The following is a 22,508-nucleotide window of genomic DNA, read 5'->3' as shown; positions in this document are numbered from 1 at the left end:
AGACATCTGTGTGGTCCCTATGGACATAAACCTTCACCAATCAAGATAGATGCCATCAACAAAATGCAAGAAAAATGCACAAATATTTTAGAGGTGAGAAGATTTTTTGGCACATGTATATTCTATCTTATATGGATACCACTTTTTACTCATATAGTCGAAAATCTTTATCAATTATTAAGAAAAGGCCAAAGATTCTCTTAGTGGGAAAAGTATACTCTCACTGTACGCAAACTAAAGAAATTATTAATCTCAATTTCCACTCTCAAAAGGGCTGATTATTCAAATAGTCAACCTATCATCCTTACTATGGAATCCCATTGGGATAGGATGGGTTATTGGCCAAGAAGACCTTGAAGGTAATAGGTATGCAATTCATTTTGGAGCAAAGGTTCTCAATGAATGTCAAAGAACGTATGCACAAGTAAAAAGGGAATTGTAACAACATTAAAGTGTGATCGTGAATACTTTATAGGTGCTTCCATAGTGGTAGAAACTGATTGTCTTCCACTCTTGGGCATGATTGCAACTACTCTACACCCGACGTTGCTATGCTAAGATGGATTGCATATATTAAATCTCTTAACCTTGAATTAAAGCATATTGTAGGAAAGGAAAATCCAATTGTTGACATGCTATAACGTGCAAGATATAACAATGAAGAAGAGCTTATGAAAGAAGATGAAGTTGAAGAATCTATACTTGTTGAATTTCATTCTATGGCCGCTGAAAGTACCTTTTCAATTGCTGCATATACAAACCCAAAGCTGAATCTTGCAAGTGAAGCTTATCTTTTTAATGGTATAGCATTAAGTACAGTAAGAACAAAAAAATGTACTGCTGTAAATCAGTATACAGCAACAAAGATAAAAAATTTATCTATGAAAGAAGGGTGGTGAACTAGAAGCTAGCATGCTCATTGCATTGCTCAAGTTCTAGTTCATTTTCTTAAAGAAGATTGGCAAATATTTGAGCACAATGATGAAGGAGGAGTCTTGGACTGATAAAGAGTTGAAGCATATTAAGAGGAAAGCTTATTGCTTTTTTCTTAAAGAATGGCATCTATGGAAGCACACAAAGAAGAAGAAAGGAGTGCATGTCCAAATTTTAGGTAACAAAAGATTGCAACAACAAGTAATGAAGGAATTTCATGAAAGCATGTGGGCTGGCCATAGAGGCATATGGGGAACCTTTTGGCATATAGAGACAAGTAAATTCAAAGAAAAATATTGGTGGCAAAACATGTAGCGGTACATAGCACATTTTGTTGAAACATGTTATGTGTGTCAGATGTATCTATGGTCAAGCGTTGAGATGGGTTACAACCAACTTTCCCCTTGTCTATACATTATAGATGGGTTATTGATCTTGTAACTATACCTACAGAAATATGGAATATGCGATATTTAGTGCTTGCAAGAGTAGATCTAACAAATTAAGTTGAAGGCAAAGCCTTAATAACCAAGACCACTCAAGATTTTTGTCATTTTTTGCTTGAAGAAGTGTTTTGTAGATATGGTTGTGTGGGTAAAGTAACTACAGATAGAGGAGAGTTGGATGCTGATGAGGCATGCAACTTCTTTGCTCAATTGGGTATTAAGTTGGCTTTAATTAGCCTACAACCCTAAAGGCAATGGGAAAAGTGAGAGAGGGTAGCAGTCTATTCTCAAAGCTCTAGCAAAGTCTTATAGAGGAAAGATCAAAGAATGGCCTAAAATGCTACCTTTTGCATTATGGGCTAACTAGACTACTGACAGTACAGTGACTAGCTATATGCTAGCTGTGAACTTATGCATGGACAACAACCAATTATGCCAATTGAAGAATCTATTCTCACATGGAGTCTTCTATCTTGGGAGAAAGGCATTAGTAGAGAAGAGTAAAGACATAGAGGAAGAAAAACAGGCAGAAGATGAAGACATTGACATGGCAAAAGATACTTCTTTTGACACTGTAGATCTGTAAGACTTTGGCACATGCCCCAGAGGATGTGCAGGTTAGGAGGAGTGGATGTCGTGCCAATACATACACACTGTATAAATAAAAATCTAGAGTGTGGCTTTCTTATTGATTTAGAGAGCCAATGCCATTTTAGACATTAGTGTTAGTGTCCATGGTTCAAAAATATTAGATTTTAGTCAAATTATGATATTTTAGATATTATCTCTTGTTAAAATCCTTAAATTTTGTACATAACTTCTAGATTAGGATGACATGTAAAAGAAAGCATGTAGCTTTCAGCCAATTTGAGAGGATTTTCTGTAAAAAGAGAGATTGGTGAAATCACATGACACGCAATCATTGTTTTCAAGCAGTGAAAGTGGAAGATGAAGGAGTGATCTAGCAAAATTTTGACCAGGTGTCCTGGTATTTTACCCCCCTTTCGGAGCGGATGAAGGCATGAGATTGGCGATCTGAGTAGCATAGAGTAAGATATTATTTTATACACGTTTATGTCTATTAGAGTTATATCTTCTCATAATGCTGAAAGAAACTGATAGGCTTCATCTCTGTTAGTATTCTTATGCATTTTCTAATTCTTTTTGGGAGTATTCTTCTACGTCTTCAATTTCTTCGAATCCCTTCTCTTGCGTCTACTCCTCTCCCTGAATCTATCTTCACCCTGTTGTCTCTTACCCCCGTGGTGGACTTTCAACACCAAACGCTCCGACACCGTGTTAGGGAACGTTTATGCTATCATCAAAGTTGAATTTTGGAAAATATTTGGGTTGATTTGGGGTTGGCATCTTCAGCCATATTCAGAGAATTAGCTACAATAGTGTTCTTTTAATTCATTTATTACTCTACAGAAGATATCTTGTTAAAGTATACAATATTATGTGCCCCTAGGGCAGGGCAATGTTTAAATGCTTTGAATTGAATTAAAATGAGTTTTTTTCTCTTATTTCTTGGCTATGGTAACTTATCCTTATCAAGAACTCAATTTGAAGCTCTCTTGAAGCAAGTCTCTTTACCCTACAAGCCTTGTAATTGACTCATAAGCTTTTGTCCCTAGCAGTCTACATTGAATGTAATCATGCAAAGTTTATTCATGCTATGGCATCATGTATGAATGATGGGATGCAGAGTTGTTTATGATACATGAAAGTATATTGTACTTGATTTTATAATTTGTGATTGCTCTTATAGTCAAGAAAACAAGTTTGATTTGAGATAATACTCTTGTGACTTTTGCTAAGAACATGTAGTTGGAAGCTCTATTAACATATTCAAGAACTTGTCTTGAAACCTTCAACCCTTCTCTTATCTCTATTATCTTTGGAGTCTAAGCTCTTAAACCCCCTTACATTATTTTCTCTCCAACCCCTGTGATTGACCGTGAAGTACCTCTTGAACCTTTAAACATTCACTGTAATCTACTTATCTCTTGAAGACACATCTCCATCTATCTTGTCCAATTTTCTTGCCAAACCCTTGTAGTGACCTTCAACCCTACGTGCTGCGACCACAAAGATTGTTGTCAAGGGGTAAGGAGCCTCTGAATTTGCAAATCCAGGGATGAAGAGTGGTATCTATGAGTAGGAAGACAGTCGCCGATGAACCCTCCATCTACAAATGCAAGCTCGATGAGATGATGCCAACTACTACTGGGAGTGATGCCAAGTGGTGAGGATGAGCCACATGCTGAAAATGCAGTTGAAGACAGTCTATGAGAGTGAAATCCCAGCTACGGGGTGACATTAGAAGTGTGGGAAGCAGCCAAGAACCTAATTCAAGGTGCAATTGCCTCTAATGAAGATCACCCTTGCTAGAGAGAGATGCCAGATGGTGAGGAACCTCCATCATAGCCAAACACAAGAAGGTGGAGTGGCTAGAAGGGTGAACAATGACATTAAATAGGGTGGATGCTGACGCCAAGAGAGTGTGGACTCCAAACACAAGGTGTAGGAGCAAAAAATATGATGTCACCAACAATGGAGGATGGACACCAACTGAAGAGGAGCACACTGCCACCATAAACGTAGCCAACTGGAGATGAAGGATGGCGACAAGAGTGTGTGGAGATGGTGGTAGAAGAGGAGAGAGAGAGATGATGAAAGAGAGAGTGTGTTAGAAGATTGGGGAAGAGAGAGTGGGAGTGACGAACTGAAGGTTCAACCATGAGGAATGAATGAGAGAGTGGTTGATAAATAGGCACAATCAGTCTAGGGTGGTGCCCCTTTTTGGGGCTGCAAATCCTAAATGCAAAAAGCGAAAACCAAACTATGGGTGAAGGGTGAAGGGTTTCTCAACAACTCGTCCCATAAGCTTGTCAAATGCGGGTAGAGAGGGTAGGACTAGCACTTGCTTAGAGATACTATTAGTGCCAATCTTAGTGACCAAAAACCCTGAAAGAATATAACGAGAAAGAGTAATAGGATGGTGGTTGGTTTCAAAAGTCCCAAACCCCACACAATCCCCCAAAGCATACACGTCAACCATATCTTTCCTTCAAGAAATACCTTCAAGAACAAAAACAAAGAAGATGCTACCATTAGGATGTTTATCGATATGGTGATTAGAGAGAAATCTAGATGGGGGAGTATACGAGGTGAGAGAGACAACTCAATGCTGGGTAGAGAGGGGTAGATCTACAAAATGTAGACATGGCTACAATAAATGTAATCAAAATAGGCTAGAAAAGCTCTCACCCAACCAAGAAAGGGACCACTTGGCAAAGAAAGTGATTGTCCATATAAAATGCAACCAAGAAATAAAATTTTCTACCTAAAAATAGACCACCTAGCAAAGAAAGATACTGCCTCCAACCTAAATAAGGTCGTCTGGGTGTAATAAATGCTATCATCCATGATTCAAAGAGGTCTCCCAATGCTAGAAATAGCCATGCCTTGGTCTAAAAACAACCACCTTTTGACTTGAATAATGGTCACCCTAACAAAGAGTGCAAGGTTGATAGCAATGCTATAATAAACACAAAGGCACTTATGATGCTTGCATAAAAATGTTGTTAATATAGGAGCCTACTCTAGTAGACCAAAATGCTACAAATAAGGGATTTTCCTTCAGAAACATGGGTCTAAATGGACAAGAAAGAAGCTGCCCAGCTTGGTAGGAGCCACCTAGGTGTAGAATGCAACTTGTCCCTATACAATGCAGCCTGTTATGGGCTAGAAACAAGCCACCCAACACTATATCATGTCAAATACAAGGGTTGCGATGACGTCGAGCCTTATTTGTCATTCATGGATAGTACACTTCTCTTCAAGATCTTTGTCTTCCATGCATGGCTCTAATACCATGTGAGAGTATACAATGGAAAAAGGAAAGTGAACATAGAGAGAAAGAGACAAAGAGAGAATGCAAGACACAAAAGGAACAATGTGACCACAACAACTCAAGGTACAAGATTGCAATAGTTAGCCCTAATACACAGCTCTACGCATCAATGTGGGTGGGGAATGGTAGTAGGGGGATGAAAAAATGAGGAAGGTTGGCTAAACATGAAGGGTCAAATGATGGATAATGAGAGTGGCTGGAGGGTCGGTTGCATATCTGTGTGTGTGTGTGTGTGTGCGCGCGCGCGCGTGCATGTGTGTGTGTGTGTGTGTGTGTGTGTGTGTGTGTGTGTGAAGTGACAAAATTGTAAATCAAGCCAAAACTCTAAAAATGGCCAAAAGTGCCCCAAAAAAAGACACTAATATGTCCTCCACCTAAAGTATCTAAAATACATAAAATGGCAAGAAAATACAATGTCAAAGCGCCTAATGTCCTTGTATGACTTAGATGAGGCTCATAGGTACGAGATCAATACACAAGACACACATGTCTAAAACACATAAAATGGCAGCCAAATTCAATGTCACAACTTCTAATATCCTTGCTTGACTCAAATGGAGGCTCCCAAGCAAGAGATCAACACACAAGTCACACATGACTGCTACCAAAATCATCCTAATAGCATCATACTCACATCCACAATCCATAATTTGATGAGATGCTCGTTGGCTTTCATACCCATAATCAAATATAATAGATTTAAAAATAATGTTTTTAGAAAAAGAATACCTTAGGCTTTCAAGTCCTCTAGCTCATGTTCACATACCATTCCCTTTGTCCTCATTAACACAAGTGTGGCATCAACACCATTCACATGATTCTCCTAAGTAAGTGCATCAAACATACATAGATCCACCCACAAAAGACAACTTCATATATCTCACCTAACTCATATGTCTAATGACATTAATATCATTGCTCTCGAGCTCCAAGACATAAACTCCAAACTATAATATCATATAGCCTCAACCCTCACTATACTACTTGCAATCCCAAGGAAAAGCCACACTATTCATAGAGGAAAACCTAGAGTATTGTCCTAGCAAACGAAAATTATCATTACAAAACCATCCAATTTCCTTTTGTCATAAAGGTAGAAGATCATTATTGCTATCTCTCACCATAGCTAGTACATGAGTTAACCTTTCATCCATAGTCATGACTAAGACTCCATCCTTAATGTGTGCAATCTTCCTTACATTCTTCAAATTTCACAAACTCTTATTTATCATTACATGGAAGGTCATTCTTCCGCATATCCTCCTCCCTTCTCTAATAAGTACCTCGTCCTCTATTTAACAGTCTATCTAAGCTTGAAATATCATTTCTTTCTCCACCTCCTGCACATATATCTTGAGTTTTGTGCTTTTGTTGAGGAGTGCATGCTTTGGCATCTGCCTCCCAACTCATCACCTCTACACTTTCTCTTGTTGGTCTTCTTAGTGATGTCCCCACGCCAAATGCATCCATCACCTTCTTTACTTTCTTTAAAGTTTGAAAGCTAGGCCCATAGCCACTTTTTCACAATCTTCAATAGCATGCACATGTAGGGTTGATTTAGCATGTTGTTGCCACATATGCATCCTATGATATCATCTTAGAAAACTCATATCCCATTAGTTGTCATATCCATGTTACTAGCTCCCCTTAAATTCAAAGTATCTCATATACATATCATCATAGGGTATCATCATGACATGTCACAACTCTATAGAAACAAAATTTGTATCATTTTTCATTAATTTGTCTATATAATGATTTATTAAATTTGTTTCCTTTGCACTAATTAGATATAAAGAAAAGTGCATTGGAGCTGGCCACCACTGATGAGTGGTCACAGGTTATGGTGGACCCACGCAGTGGTTTAGAGAAAAAGATAGTTCACACTTCCACCTATATGGCCCGATTGGGCACCTGTGACCAGAACTCACGTATATCAGGGTTAGACTCGCACATAGAAAGGATTGATGCCTTGAAGTGTGAGCTAGATCCGCCAGAACAGACAGTTACAATCAACAAGACGGCATGATCATGAAATGCTTGTACAATGTGCATGTATGGGTTGAAAGCTTGAAATGCACATTTCTTTGCATAGGAAAGTCACATGAAGATTCTGATACCGTTTTTGTGATGTACACGAAAAAAGCTTTCATATGACACCCATATTGGGGGGGGAGGGGGGGTCCCTAAATTTTAGGAGCCTTGAATTAGCCTAAAAAATCTAGTCCTAAAAAATAGGGATGTCATTCTAAAAATAGTAAATTCTGTACTCTGACTATGCTTACTAAATTTGGTTGTTTCTATTCTTGACAGTATTCAGCCCAAAAAGGAAGGCCATAGAGACGAGACAAGTGTCCAGACACTTGTCACACAAGTTTCCAAGTGTCCCACCACTTGTCACATCTCATGACATGTGGCTAGACACTTGTCTTGTGCTACTCCACTTTCCCCTTTTGTACTAGCTCTTCCCTCTCCTATAAATAAGAGCTTGTTTTTCTTCATTCAGCATCATTTTTCTTTGTTGTAAACTCATGTACAGCACCCATAGATAGCCAGAAACTGGCCCCATCCATCCCCATCATCATCCTCCACTTCTCCATTATCAAATTCCTCCATATTCCCTCTTCTATCACTGCTGTTTTACAGGATAGCAAGCCTGTAAATTCATTACAATACCTCCTTCTCGAGCTCTTTCTTCCATTTTAGCAACAAGAAGCAAGCCCTATCCATGTACTGCTGATCAACAATGGAGAAAGACTGATTTTTTCTCTTTATCTCTCATACTATAAAGAAATCAGTTCTTATCATTGCATAATAGATAATGCATGTGTGTTTGTACATCTTTGCATGATCTTGTGAGAGTGAGAATTACTTCTCCTCACTCTCAAGTTGATTGTAACTGAGCTCTTCCCTAAGGGACTTGGGTCAAGCAGAAATACATTCCTTTCGGGGGGGAAGAGGGGGTTGTCCATCTTCAACCCTCAATCTTGTCTCCATTACTTTTACATTTCATGGCTGTAATTTTGTGAGTAATTTTCATTTTCAGCTTTAAGTGTTCATTCTCTTTTATATTAAATCTCGAAAACAAGTGAATATCACAATTGTTAAGCATACTACGTTGTTCGGGACGTTTATAGTGGTATCAGAGCTTTGGCTCAATCCTCACCTCAACACTGGTAGTGCTTACAATTATAAGTTTGTTTGTTTTCAACCCTTGCATTGAGTGCTTGAGCATATTTTTTTAAGAGTCTCAATGGATCAATCGAGTGCTATCCTTCAAGCCATTCAAAGTCTTAGAGAGGAGAATCACCAAATTCGTGAGCAACTTCTCAAACTAGAAAAAGTTGAGAATCCCAAAGAATTTAAGGAAAGAAGCCCATCTGCTTTAAGGAGACAAAGCCATACCAATGAAAGGAGCCAATCAAGAAGTCCAACTACTTTTAAGAGGCAGTCCCATTCTACTTCAAGACAAAGAAAGAGATCGCGTTGAAGCTCATCCTCTTCTTCAAAGTCATCTGGTGCCTACTCTAATGGACCCTCTTCTAGTGACGAAGAGTCACACCCTTCTCGTGGAAGACCTCATCATGGTCAAAGGCGTCAACATTCTTCACCCTCGTCTCCATCTTCATCCCCATCAAGCACTTCATCATCTTCAACCTCAAGATCCGGGCATGGACAAAGGCATAATAAGAAGAAGAAGAAGACTAAGTCACTATCTCAACTTGAAAAGAAGATCAAGTTTAGTATGTATAATGGTTCCCAAAATCCTGATCTTCTTCTGAAGTTTATTCGTCAATTTCAAATTTTGTATGGTTGTGACAAGTATAAAGAAAAAGAAAAGATTAAGTTTGCAGCTTTACATTTGACCGACTTAGCCCATGGTAGACGGGGTTGGAATATGATCATGCTGCCCCAAAATCAAAGCGGTCCTTTGGTCGCATGATACAAAGTCAATTTCTTTCTATTCATTTCAAAAGAGATGTAAAAATGAAATGGGATCGGCTTTGGCAAAGGAAAAATGAGTCACTTAGTGACTATACCTAAGAGATTTTGGGAGCTACTTTTGAAGGTCCAACATTTCAAGAAGATCAGCAGTTCGAAAAAGCTTAGGAATTTTCAAGGAGGTTTGCATTTTAAACTTCGTACTGCTCTTAATCATTATCATTGTTCTAGTCTCAGGGAACTCATTGACCATGTTGAGACATGGGAAATGGAACACAATGGCAACAAATCATTCCAAAAGAATGATAAGAAGAGAGTAGCTGATGATGAGGAGTATTCAACCCCAAATGAAGGACAAAAACAGCGGCAAAAGCAACCATCAAATCAAAAGAAGATGAAGCCATATGCACCTCCTAATGCTCCTCAATTTTGCTCCAATCTATACCCACAAGCAAAGAAACTTTCCGAAGAAGAAAAGCAGTGCTTCATGAAAGAAGGGAAGTGCTTTAAATGCAGACAAACAGGCCACATAGCGAAGCAATGTCCAAACAAAGGACAAAGCAAGGTTTCTGACAACAAGCCTAAGTCGCTAGTGAAAATCAATGCTATCAGTGATGTATTTGCAAATACAACTCACATTCCAGAGATGCACAAATTATTAAAAGCTTGGGGACAGTTGCAAGGTAAGCAAGCACTATTCTTGATAGATCTTCAGGCGAATGAAAATGTCATTTCCTTGCAATTAGCTTAAGAGCTTGGATTAAAGAATGAAGAGATAGACAATCCGACAGAAGTTCGCCAAGCTTAAAATGCCGATGAAGATGACATAGTAAAGACTATGACACCCTACATTGGCAAGCTCAAGTTTCAAATTTAAGGCTACAGAGACGAAGATACCTTTTGTATCAGAGACCTTGATGGTTGCGATGTGATTCTTGGCATGCCCTAGAATCATAGAGTAGATTCAACCATCTTCTCTCAGAAAAAGAAGGTAGAACTCACCAACAAAGGCAAGAAGTACGAGATCCAAGCTGGAGTTTCTGGAGACACCATACCTATGGTAAGCCATATGCAAGTCTCTAGAGCAATTAAGGATTGTGTTCAATGTTGTTTGCTTTATGTCACTGATGTAAAAGATAATATGAATGCTGAAAACCAAGAGCGACTTCAGCTCTTGAAAAAGTATAAATATTATTTTTCGGAAGATCTTCCTTATCAGCTTCCCCCAGAAAGGCCAGAAGACCATCATATTGATATTATTCCGGGCAGTTCTCCTCCTAATATAGCACCATACCGTGTGAGCCGTCCTCAACAAGAAAAAATCAGAAAGCAAGTCAAAGACCTACTCAACCCTGGGCTAATTAGGCCAAGTAGCTCACCATTTTGTTCACCGGTTCTTCTTGTTCAAAAGAAAGATGGCACATTCAGGATGTACATTGATTATCGAGCCCTCAACAAAGTCACTGTGAAGAATCGGTTTCCTATTCCCAGAATTGACGACATTTTGGATCGTCTAGGAGGCTCAAAGGTTTTCAGCCGCATTAATCTAAAGAGTGGTTATCATCAAATTAGGGTAATACCACAAGATATACACAAAACTGCTTTTCGAACTTCATACGGTCTTTATGAATTCTTGGTGGTTCCTTTTGGATTAACCAATGCACCAGCCATCTTTAATCGAATGATGGGGCGCATCTTTAGAGAGCATCGACAATATGTGGGTACTTTCTTTGATGATATTCTTGTCTTTAGCAAGAATGAAGAGGAGCATCATCAGCACTTGGAGATTATTCTACAATTACTTCAACAAAATCAACTCTTGGTAAATGGTAAAAAGATTGAATTTTTCACGCATAAAATAAATTACCTTGGGCATGTTATCTCTTCTGAAGGGATTTAGATGGATCCTGAAAAGATCAAGATAATGGCCTCATCTTCATGATGTACATGAGGTGTGATCGTTTCTTGGCTTATGCTCTTATTACCGTCGCTTCATCAAGCATTTTGCACATATGGCTTCTCCACTTCATGACCTTACAAAGAAGAAGACCTCTTTCCAATGGAAGGAAAAAGAGAAAGCAGCCTTCACAAGGCTGAAAACAGTTGTTACTTCTGGACCTATTCTTATCATTCCAAATTTGGAAAAACCATTTGTGATGGAAGCATATGCTTGCGGTGATTGTATTGGTGTAGTGCTAAATCAAGAAGGCCATGCCATAGCCTTTGAAAGCCGCCATCTAAATGATGTGGAGAAAAGGTATGACATTTATGAAAAGGAGCTCTTAGCAGTGGTTCATGCTTTGAAGATATGGAAACATTATCTTTTAGGCAATGAATTCCTTATTAAAACTGATCATCAGAGCTTGAAGTATTTCAAGACTCAAAAGCATTTGCAGGAGAAACATGCAACATGGAAAGCAAGTCAGACCCGGGGCCGATACCTTGTCTTCCTAGGGGTGGCTTCTTGCTGGAAAAAGTAATATCAAAACCAGGAAATCTAAACAGTGGTTATCATCAAATTAGGGTAATACCACAATATATACACAAAACTACTTTTCGCACTTCATACGGTCTTTATGAATTCTTGGTGGTTCCTTTCGGATTAACCAATGCACGAGCCACCTTTAATCGAATGATGGGGCGCATCTTTAGAGAGCATCGACAATATGTGGGTACTTTCTTTGATGATATTCTTGTCTTTAGCAAGAATGAAGAGGAGCATCATCAGCACTTGGAGATTATTCTACAATTACTTCAAAAAAATCAACTCTTGGTAAATGGTAAAAAGAGTGAATTTTTCACACATAAAATAAATTACCTTGGGCATGTCATCTCTTTTGAAGGGATTCAGATGGATCCTGAAAAGATCAAGATAATGGCCTCATCTTCATGATGTACATGAGGTGCGATCGTTTCTTGGCTTATGCTCTTATTACCGTCGCTTCATCAAGCATTTTGCACATATGGCTTCTCCACTTCATGACCTTACAAAGAAGAAGACCTCTTTCCAATGGAAGGAAAAAGAGAAAGCAGCCTTCACAAGGCTGAAAACAGCTGTTACTTCTGGACCTGTTCTTATCATTCCAAATTTGGAAAAACCATTTGTGATGGAAGCATATGCTTGCGGTGATTGTATTGGTGCAGTGCTAAATCAAGAAGGCCATGCCATAGCCTTTGAAAGCCGCCATCTAAATGATGTGGAGAAAAGGTATGACATTTATGAAAAGGAGCTCTTAGCAGTGGTTCATGCTTTGAAGATATGGAAACATGATCTTTTAGGCAATGAATTCCTTATTAAAACTGATCATCAGAGCTTGAAGTATTTCAAGACTCAAAAGCATTTGCAGTAGAAACATGCAACATGGGAAAATTTATTGTCTATGTTTCATTTTCAAATTATGTACACTCCAGGGAAACAAAATGTAGTTGTTCATGCACTTTCTAGAGTGCCTCGCATTGCAACTTTTACAGTGGCTCATCATGAAGATTTTCAAACGATGAAGAATACTTATGATGAAGATACTAATTTTGCAGCAATTTGGTCAAATTTACAGCAAGGAGGTTCTCATCCAGATTATTTCATCAAATACGGTTACCTTCTCATGAACAATCGCCTTTGTGTCACTCTTCCTGTTCGACAAAAGGTGCTTAAAGAAAGTCGTGAACCCCCTTATGCAGGGCATAGAGGGAGGGCAGCCACTAAGTGCAATTGAGCGCTACTTTTATTGGCCAACATTACAAAGAGATACACATAACTTCATTGAGGCTTGTCTAATATGCCAAAAATCCAAGTATGATAGGCAGAAGACTCCAAGATTATTGCAACCTCTTCCAGTGCCCAAAGATCCATGGGAATCTATCACAATAGATTTCATCTCGGGTATTCCAAGAACACCTCAAGGACATGATATGATTTGGGTCATAATTGATTGATTCAGCAAGCAATCACATTTTATTCCATGTCATAAAACATTGAAATCCGCACAAGTTGCAAGACTTTTCATTCAACATATCTTCAGATTATATGGTATGCCTTCTAAGATCATTTCAGATAGAGACTCCAAATTCACAAGTAAATTTTGTTGTGCTTTATTTGAGAATTTGGGAACCACTTTAAAGTTCTCCTCAGCTTTTTATCCTCAAACTGACGGCCAAACAAAGGTGATGAATCTCACTCTTTTGGATATATTGAAAGCTTATGTTAGTGAACATAAATCACAATGGAAGAAATATCTTTCATTATTGGAGTTTGCTTACAACAATACAGTGCACTCATCCACAGGGAAAGCTCCAAATGAAATAGTACAGGGTAAAGTGATTCCTCCTCAAATTATTCGCATTAAAGATAAGATTTTTGCTGCTGATGAGTTTGCTTCAGATTTAAAAACAGCAATGGATCAAGTTCGAGCCACTATCAAAGTTGCCCAAGAGCAACAAAAGAAGCAAGCAGATAAATGAAGAAGACCTTTGGCTTTTGAAAAAGGTCAATATGTCTTGCTAAAGTTTGATAAAAGCAAGCTCAAACAAGGTTTCGGTCAAAATTCATATTTTCCAAAACTCTCTAGTAGATACTTTGGACCCTTCAAAGTCATTGAGAAAATAAATGAAGTTTCTTATCGACTTGAGCTTCCTGTTCATTGGAAAATACACAATGCTTTTCATGTAAGTTTGCTAAAACCTTACATAGGACTAGAACCAAAGGAACCCATTACTAAAGATCCCCCAGAAGTTAAAGAAATAGAGCAACTCTTCGAACCTGAACAGATTTTGTTTCACAAGGATCGAACCACGAGAAGTGACCTTGTGACACGAAAATTCTTACTAAAATTCAAGAATCTACCCACAACAGATGCACAGTGGGTAGATGAAAATTTCATGAACAATTACCCAGACATTCTTCAGTCATATTAAGAAGCTTTTCAACTGAGGGCAACTGAATAAAAGCCAAAGGACTGTCACAACTCTATAGAAACAGAATTTGTATCCTTTTTCATTAATTTGTCTATATAATGATTTATTAAAATTTTTTCCTTTGCACTAATTAGATATAAAGAAAAGTGCATTGGAGCTGGCCACTAATGAGTGGTCACAGGTTATGGTGGACCCACACGTTGGGTTAGAGAAAAAGTTAGTTCACACTTCCACCTATATGGCCCGATTGGGCACCTGTGACCAGAACTCATGCATATCACAGTTAGACTCGCACACAGAAAGGATTGATGCCTTAAAGTGTGGGCTAGATCCGCCAGAACAGACAGTTACAATCAACAAGATATCATGATCATGAAATGCTTGTACAATGTGCATGTATGGGTTGAAAGCTTGAAATGCACATTTCTTTGCATAGGAAAGTCACATGAAGATTCTGATACCGTTTTTGTGATGTACACGAAAAAAGCTTTCATATGACACCCATATTGGGGGGGAGGGGGGTCCCTAAATTTTAGGAGCCTTAAATTAGCCTAAAAATTCTAGCCCTAAAAAATAGGGATGTCATTCTAAAAATAGTAAATTCTGTACTTTGACTATGCTTACTAAATTTGGTTGTTTCTATTCTTGACAGTATTCAGCCCAAAAAGGAAGGCCATAGAGACGAGACAAGTGTCCAGACACTTGTCACACAAGTTTCCAAGTGTCCCACCACTTGTCACATCTCATGACATGTGGCTAGACACTTGTCTTGTGCTACTCCACTTTCCCCTTTTGTACTAGCTCTTCCCTCTCCTATAAATAAGAGCTCGTTTTTCTTCATTCAGCATCATTTTTCTTTGCTGTAAACTCATGTACAGCACCCACAGATAGCCAAAAACTGGCCCCATACATCCCCATCATCATCCCCCACTTCTCCATTATCAAATTCCTCCATATTCCCTCTTCTATCACTCCTGTTTTACAGAACAGCAAGCTTGTAAATTCATTACAACACCTCCTTCTCGAGCTCTTTCTTCCATTTTAGCAACAAGAAGCAAGCCCTATCCATGTACTACTGATCAACGATGGAGAAAGGCTAATTTCCTCACTTTTTTCTCTCATACTATAAAGAAATCAGTTCTTATCATTGCATAATAGATAATGCATGTGTGTTTGTACATCTTTGCATGATCTTGTGAGAGTGAGAATTACTTATCCTCACTCTCAGGTTGATTGTAACTGAGCTCTTCCCTAAGGGACTTGGGTTGAGCAGAAATACATTCTTTTCAGAGGGGGGGAGGGGGTTGCCCATCTTCAACCCTCAATCTTGTTTCCATTACTTTTATATTTTCATGGCTGTAATTTTGTGAGTAATTTTCATTTTCAGCTTTAAGTGTTCATTCTCTTTTATATTAAATCTCAAAAACAAGCGAATATCATAACTGTTAAGCATACTACGTTGTTCGGGGCGTTTACATGGCAACTTTCCAAGGAGTCCATCATTTTCAAAAGTGCACACCAACACTAGGTCATTCAGATTACCAATCTTAAAACTAATGATGTATGCATTATTTTTGTCATTTTGTACTATCATACATAGCTTCATGATGACATATATACTTTCATGGTCAAGATATTGAGTCACAAACCTCAACACCAATCATAGTCTTTGCGCCAAACTAAAAATTTACAACACCTTCAATAGATGTCCATGGATCCAAGACAAACCCTAGAAGTCTTTCCTATGGAAAACATAAGATTGCTAGCTATTTAATCATCCAAATATGTTTTGCCAAGATGCACAAAACTAGTCCTTCCTTTTATTGTGGGTTGCCCATCCATCATTGTCTCACAATAGTAGTGAGAGAAAGAGAGAGAGAGAGAGAGAGAGCTAGAGAATGTGATTTTTCGTAATGGAAAATGAGAGAGAAAGAGGATATATGGCTACTAGAAAGGGCAGAGCTAGGCTGATTTTCAAATGTAGAAGTAGGGTAGTTTTTTATGGAGCTACGAGGGCCTTCTCTAATGTCCAACCACTTACTCCATTTAACATGTATGTAATAGAAACTTTTTCATCAACACTTCAGAGGGGTGATGTTGCAAGATTTAGTCACTTGCATGGGCATGTGGTTGGAATCACCACCTATCCTCTTGTCTTTAGCAAACTAGAATGTGCCCGTTGACGTCATCAAGTTAATTGACTACTGCCATGTCTTCTTTCTCAATAGCCACCTCATCTTCAAGATTGTGGGACTAATCACTTGCTGTAGCACCAATACATAGTTTGCCATCTACCTACCATACCTTGTATCACCCACCTAGTTGTGCTGGTTAGCTCCTCCACTACTAGAGCTATTCATAATCGTCTTTTCTTCTCCACTAGTACCACCATGTCACCTTGGCCAAACACAACACATCTCTCTCTCACCTTTGATATCATCTACCACAACTCTCTCCTTGAATTAAGATCCCTCTCCTTATCATGACACCTCTCTTTGAGATGACAAATTTTTCTCTCTCATCATCACAAGTTACAACTAGTTCAAAAATCTAGAAATGATTAAAATTCTAATAATCACATCTACATGCAATGTCCCTTGATGCTTCATGATGGTGTGCCATGCAATGGTAAGAAATTGATGTAAAACACTTTATACTATCCCAATTATAATAGAAAGAGGATAACTTCTTGATCTACCTAGCACCTCCAACACATGCCTCTCATGTTCATCCCTCTTCTTGTGGTAGCACCTCAAATTGCCTTATTCAAGAAGAATTCAAACTTATCACACTACCTAACCATCATAATCATTATCAATGAAAGGTTCTTTTGTATATATCATGAAATCTTGCAACAAAAATTAGATTAAGGCCTTAATATATATAAAAACACCCCCCTAGAATCTAACCTTCACACAAATACAACAAGTCTTATGCACAATAAGAAAATTGTAAGAATATCCAACTGATCTCCTAGTAGTAAAGTCTAATAGGCTTGCCCCCAAGTTTGATGCCAATGGTATATTGAGCCACACTCATGTCAAAAGAGCTAGTATCTCATACTGCATACCCACAGAATCCTTGCTTAAAGATGTGATGGCCATTTGGCATAGAGTCTAGAGGGTATTGCACATTCATTGAGAAAGAAGGCAAAGGAGAACCACAAAGAGATACAAGATATCATTTCCATTCACTTCTTCATGTACACAATACATTCCTCCCTCAATGAGCTCCTAGGTTCGTGCATAAAAAGAGCTAAGGTTTATGACCTCATGTTTCATTGGTTTGAGGTTTGAAGGCTATAATTATGGGTTGAAAGGGAAGTTTGCATCATCAAAAGCTATGAAAATCAAGTTTTGTGGATCCCTTGTGTGTTTGTTTTGTAAGTTTTGATCTCAAATCTCTTTAGATTAGATTAAAGATCTATATAGGCACTATGAAGGATGTTGGTATTGATTATATGTGATCCTTGGATTGGAAGATGTGGGTTTGTCTATGAAGATCCTAAGTTCGAAGGAGCTATTGCATTTGACAAGAAAAGTGTGTTTATGTATTTGATCCTAGATAACCTATCATCCCATACAATTTATCCATGGAGCGAAGATTGTTATTTTCCTTCTAGATAGGCAATAAGTTATATTACAAACTCACACTTATACATAGAGTCTATCATGAACATATAGCCCAACTAACCTCAAAGAAAAGATTAGGACATCATATGTTTTCCTTATACATAGAGTCGATCATGTATTAGTTCCTTGATTTTGGTTTGGAAAGTACCTCATATGTTTTTAGCAGTCCTCTCCAACAATGTTTATACTGAGACTTCCAAAAAATAACAAAGTAATGGACTTCAAGCTATTCTTTGGTAGAAAGAAAGAGGATGCTTCTCAGTTTTTGGAAGACTTTGAGGTGGCTAAGGGCTTGTGTCATGGGAGACTTCAAAAGAAGACACATACTTGAAACTCTTTTGTTTAGTAAAGTAAGAGGAGCAATAAGGGAATGGTTGATGGAATATATAGCTTAAGAGATTGCAAACAAACCTCATGGGACAATCAATTATGAAGAGATAACTCAAGGTCCACTTCAAAAGTTTACTATATTGACAATGCTAGTCTAGTCTTGAGAGATTGGCTTTTATGTATGGAAAAAGAAAATCAAAGCACGGTGTCATGAGAACATGTATTTTCGAGATCTCACTTAATATGTGGATTAATTTTAATCACATGGCTAAGTAAAAGTTACACATGTGAGGTGTAACTGGGATTAAAGTAAATTTATGAGTGTGGGACCTGAGGAAATCATGAGATGTTAAAGGCAAAAGTTGCTATAGGTTATACTGCACGGGTACTTAGTGGAAATTGGTACTAATTGTTGGCCTAGGTCATTCATTTGGCCATAAGTGTTAGGTTATGACACTAGAGAAGTAGTGTTGAATGGTACCTAATGCCGATCTGATAGTCAAAGATGGCACTGATATATTCAAGAATGGAAGTTGCTTAGCAAAATCCCCATTGTACATCAACTTCTTCTTCAATTAAGTTAAAGAAATATCAAAAAAAGCACCAATTTCGGGATGAACACAGGATGTCCATTGTCAAAGATTGTGAGTTAATTTGCATATCTCAGTTTTGTAATAAATGTTACTACTGTAACTAAGTTATAATCAAGAAATTACCACCCATCCATGGAAGGAAGGTTTTGTTGGATAGAAGGAGAAATCCCCTACTATCCTAAAAAAAGATGATAGTATTACTAGCTTAAGGACTTTACTCCAACTCAAGATAAAATTGGAGAAATTAGCAATCAATGAGAAGATAGTGAAAATCGTCAAAGAAAAAGAATGAAAGGTGATCCCATTAGGTCAATTGAATGTAGATAAACCCTCTCTACTACTATTCATTATATGCAATCCTTGGATTGGAAGTTGAGAGTTTGGGCATGCCAATCTACTTATGATTTGAAAATTTTCAATATTCTCCCTTAATCATATTAGAAGCTCTCTTCTTGTTCTTCTTGGATTCTTGGCATAAAAACCCTTTGTCTTTTAATAGGCACCAATACTCTCGATTTAGAAAGAGAGCTTCTGGAAAAAGAAAGAGATAAAAAGGATAGGAGTTACTAGCCCCAACACAAGAAGAAAGATATGAAAAAGGAGGTGCTCATTGTTCTATGATTAGAGAGAGGAAAAAGGAAAATTTTGTTGCTGCCACCATTATTGATGAGATGATAAGCAAGGAGAGAAGCATAAGGGAGAGATTAGGCTACTACTCACCAATAGAAGGCTTGAGGGCAAAAGAGGTGCTACCTTCTTAATGTGTGATTTGTCATCATTGAGGTAGGTCAAATTGATCTTATTTGAGAATCATCATTTAAAATTCTCCCCATAGTTAGCCTTTTGATTCCGCATTAGTCATCTTTAACTTGACCTTTGTCATCTCTAACTTGACCTCTAGCATCTCCAACTCACCCTCCCTCAATCTCAGCCATCTCCAACTCAGTCTCCCTCCTCCCACTCTTCTTTGGTCCCTCTAACTCAACCTCTGCCATGTCCAAGTCAGCCTAAAGCTTGTTTCCAACTCATTTTACACCTAGGATGCTTTACATCTAAGCCTCTAAATGTGTCAAAATAGAATCCACTACCATCCATTGGCTCATCAATAGTGAAGGGCTCTCAGACTCTTCCTCTACTAGGGTTTAAACTTAAGAATGAGGCAAAATGGGAGTATATCTCAAGCCATGCAGAGATGTGATGTGTCATGAGGTGGCTTTTTATATTGTTTATCAACTATGCAAATAAGAGAATCACAATGATGCCAATCAATATTAACTATAATCTCTATAAGTACTTGCTACTCAAAGAGTGGTTGTAACAAAAGCATATCATTCTTGTGGGAATCTTTGTAGTCTAAATTGAGCGCACAATGTTAAACCATTTAAATAAGCATCTTGTCCTTCATCAAGTTATTCTAGCTAAAGTATGTAGAGCTTTCAATCTTTTTGTAGGAGTCATATTGAAACCCCATTTCTAGCACTTTGTCCATAAGCTAAAGAGATTAAATTTTTAGTGCCTCACATCGAGTTGAACATGATATGATGGGAAATGTACTCTAGTCATTATCCATGTTTAGGGTCTAGGATGGGAATGATGATCAAGATCATTAAAGAATCATTGGTATAGCAATGCTTTTAACTTATCTTAAGCAACTAATAGTTTTGGCCCAAAGGTGAGAACGTCCCTTTTATTAAAGGCTAATAACATGGCAAAACGTGGAGTGCACTTTCTCCTACAAGGGTGTGCTTGGCTGTAATGAGACACTTAGTACGGTTCTACATTATCTATCCCCATGACAAAACAACACCCCAAGTTGGAGTGTATTGCAAAGAAAAGCAAACGAGTTAGACGAATCCATCCAAGGGCTGTGTAGAGTGCATGGCTTAACTCATTGGTTAGAGTTAAGCAAACGAGTTGACGAATCCATCCAAGGGCTGTGTAGAGTGCATGGCTTATCTCATTGGTCAGAGTTTTGATGTTTGAATGGTAGCCAAAAGAAGGATAGTACAGTAAGATTCTCCTGTAAACAATCGCCTTTTGAAGGGGGGTCACAACCTTCTATTTTGAGGGCTGGGTGAATCGACGGAAGAGCATTGCCATTTAGGAATAATTATCAGGAGCTGCAACAATATTTCTTCAAGAAATGACTGGAATGAAACACCTCGTTGAGCTCGACTTTGGCTCTGGCTCCTGTCGACTTATGAGTGCTGTACTAATCTGTAGCCCTCAGTTCCTAGTTGAGAAAGACTATTGGCAGGTCCTTCTAAAACCACGCTAGCTTATTCAGTTCCCTGGACGTGTTTATAAGCATGTCACTGAATTCTAAGTTCAAAGAACATTGTGCATCTTAACGGTAAGTACGTAGAAGGTAGTAAAATGCTGATACGTATATAGTAAGGAGACTCACAGCGTTTGAGTATTGTACTGCCGCGGCTGAACTACTAAGAAAGTGATGATCAGCATCACGCGAGCTGGAACTGGAGCTCCCCAAGCAGCTCTCAAAAAGGGCTCTCATGTTCCTGAGCTCACAAAAAGGGGGGGCGGGGAGGAAAGAGGAAAAACAAACACGATGCCGTTACAACAAGAAGCAACAAAAGTTTCCTGATTAAGATTTATGGCGTCATAATCACCCTAAACATAGCTTAGTCAGCTCTCAGCTCAGCAGACCAGGACTCGAGCATCGGTTCAGATCGGTGAGGTGAGAGCAGGAGCAAGGCTTAAATAAATGAGTTGGCAGCTGGATGCAGGTGGGGTGGGTGACGAGAGGAAGTCACGGCACCGGCTAGGGTTATCTTGGGTAATATGGATGTATCATGGTGTCGGAGCATCGTCGCACATCCTTCATATGTTAGACGTTGTTTGTGTGTGTGTGTGTGTGTGTGTGTGTGTGTGTGTGTGTGTGTGTGAGCGAGAGAGTACCTGGAGCTGAAGTAGTGAAAGGCGCGGCCCGAGGAGGAGACGACGAGGAGGCCGACCTTGGCATCGCAGAGCACAGCCAGCTCCTGTGCTTTCTTGAAGAGACCCCGCCGGCGCTTGCTGAAGGTCACCTGCCGGTTCACTGGGTTCTCGATCCTCTCCAGCAACGCCGCTCGCCCCATCCTCCTGAGTCCTCCAGCTCCTCTCTCTCTCTCTCTCTCTCTCTCCTATTACCTAGTACCTACAGCAGAAATAGCTGGAGGAGAACCTATAACCAAACAAAAGCAAAGGAGGAGAATGGATCACCAGACAGAAGAAAAGGGAGGGAAGAAAGGGATGGCTTACCTATTTTTTCCAAAAGAATGAAAGTTACCAGCTAGCAGCTACGGGTCACGGCAACCACTTTTCGCCCGCCTCGCAGCCTTTTTCAAAAGAAGAAAGAGCTAACTTAACGCCAGCGGCCAGACTGAGCTTGCTATATTTAGTGGAGAACTCCACTTGCCGGGCCTATCCCGGCAGGCCTGTCTTTTAGCGTCTCTCGTAGCGCAATGGGCCCTTACAACCGATTCACGTGATTAATCGACGCGACATCTAGCCTACTCGAAGATTATCACGAATCACGATTCACACCGACGCTGAACACTGAACGACCATACGCTATTTTCAGCAGTTATAGCAACTTGCAAGTCTCTCTTTAGAAAGCATTAAATTGTATCCAAGTTCTTTAAAAACTTTTTTCTTTTTTTGGAAACGTAAAGTTGTATTAGAAATAATGGAAACTTCACATCCCTTGTCTCAATTAAGCATTGTTCTCCTCAGGTTTGCCAAATGCTAAAGCTTTCTACCCCGAGAGAGGGGGGTATGATAAACTTGCACTCGTTACGCA

The 22,508-nt window shown here is 38.9% G+C and overlaps 1 protein-coding gene across 4 annotated transcripts in view; it reads right to left on the bottom strand.

The window, feature by feature from the left end:
• LOC148021766 (MADS-box transcription factor 22-like) overlaps window positions 1-21,921 on the bottom strand; it is a 75,651-nt gene extending 53,730 nt beyond the window's left edge. For 2 of the 4 annotated variants that reach the window (XM_087697290.1, XM_087697288.1), the window contains exons 1-2: window positions 21,626-21,920; window positions 21,114-21,225 (exon numbers count right to left, since the gene is read on the bottom strand). In XM_087697290.1, the coding sequence (XP_087553416.1) occupies window positions 21,114-21,225; window positions 21,626-21,804 (291 nt within the window). In that variant the 5' untranslated portion in view covers window positions 21,805-21,920. Of the gene's footprint in view, window positions 1-21,113; window positions 21,226-21,625 lie in introns of all 4 variants that reach the window. The other 2 variants (XM_087697289.1, XM_087697291.1) reach the window with 2 other exon arrangements.
• Window positions 21,922-22,508: the final 587 nt, after the last annotated feature.

Source organism: Lygodium microphyllum, chromosome 17, assembly GCF_053477565.2.
Source record: "Lygodium microphyllum isolate KBCC chromosome 17, Lygodium_microphyllum_v1.1.10, whole genome shotgun sequence".
NCBI classification, from domain to species: domain Eukaryota; kingdom Viridiplantae; phylum Streptophyta; class Polypodiopsida; order Schizaeales; family Lygodiaceae; genus Lygodium; species Lygodium microphyllum.
Note: the sequence above shows the minus strand (reverse complement) of the source record. Positions and strands in the feature narration are given on the sequence as shown.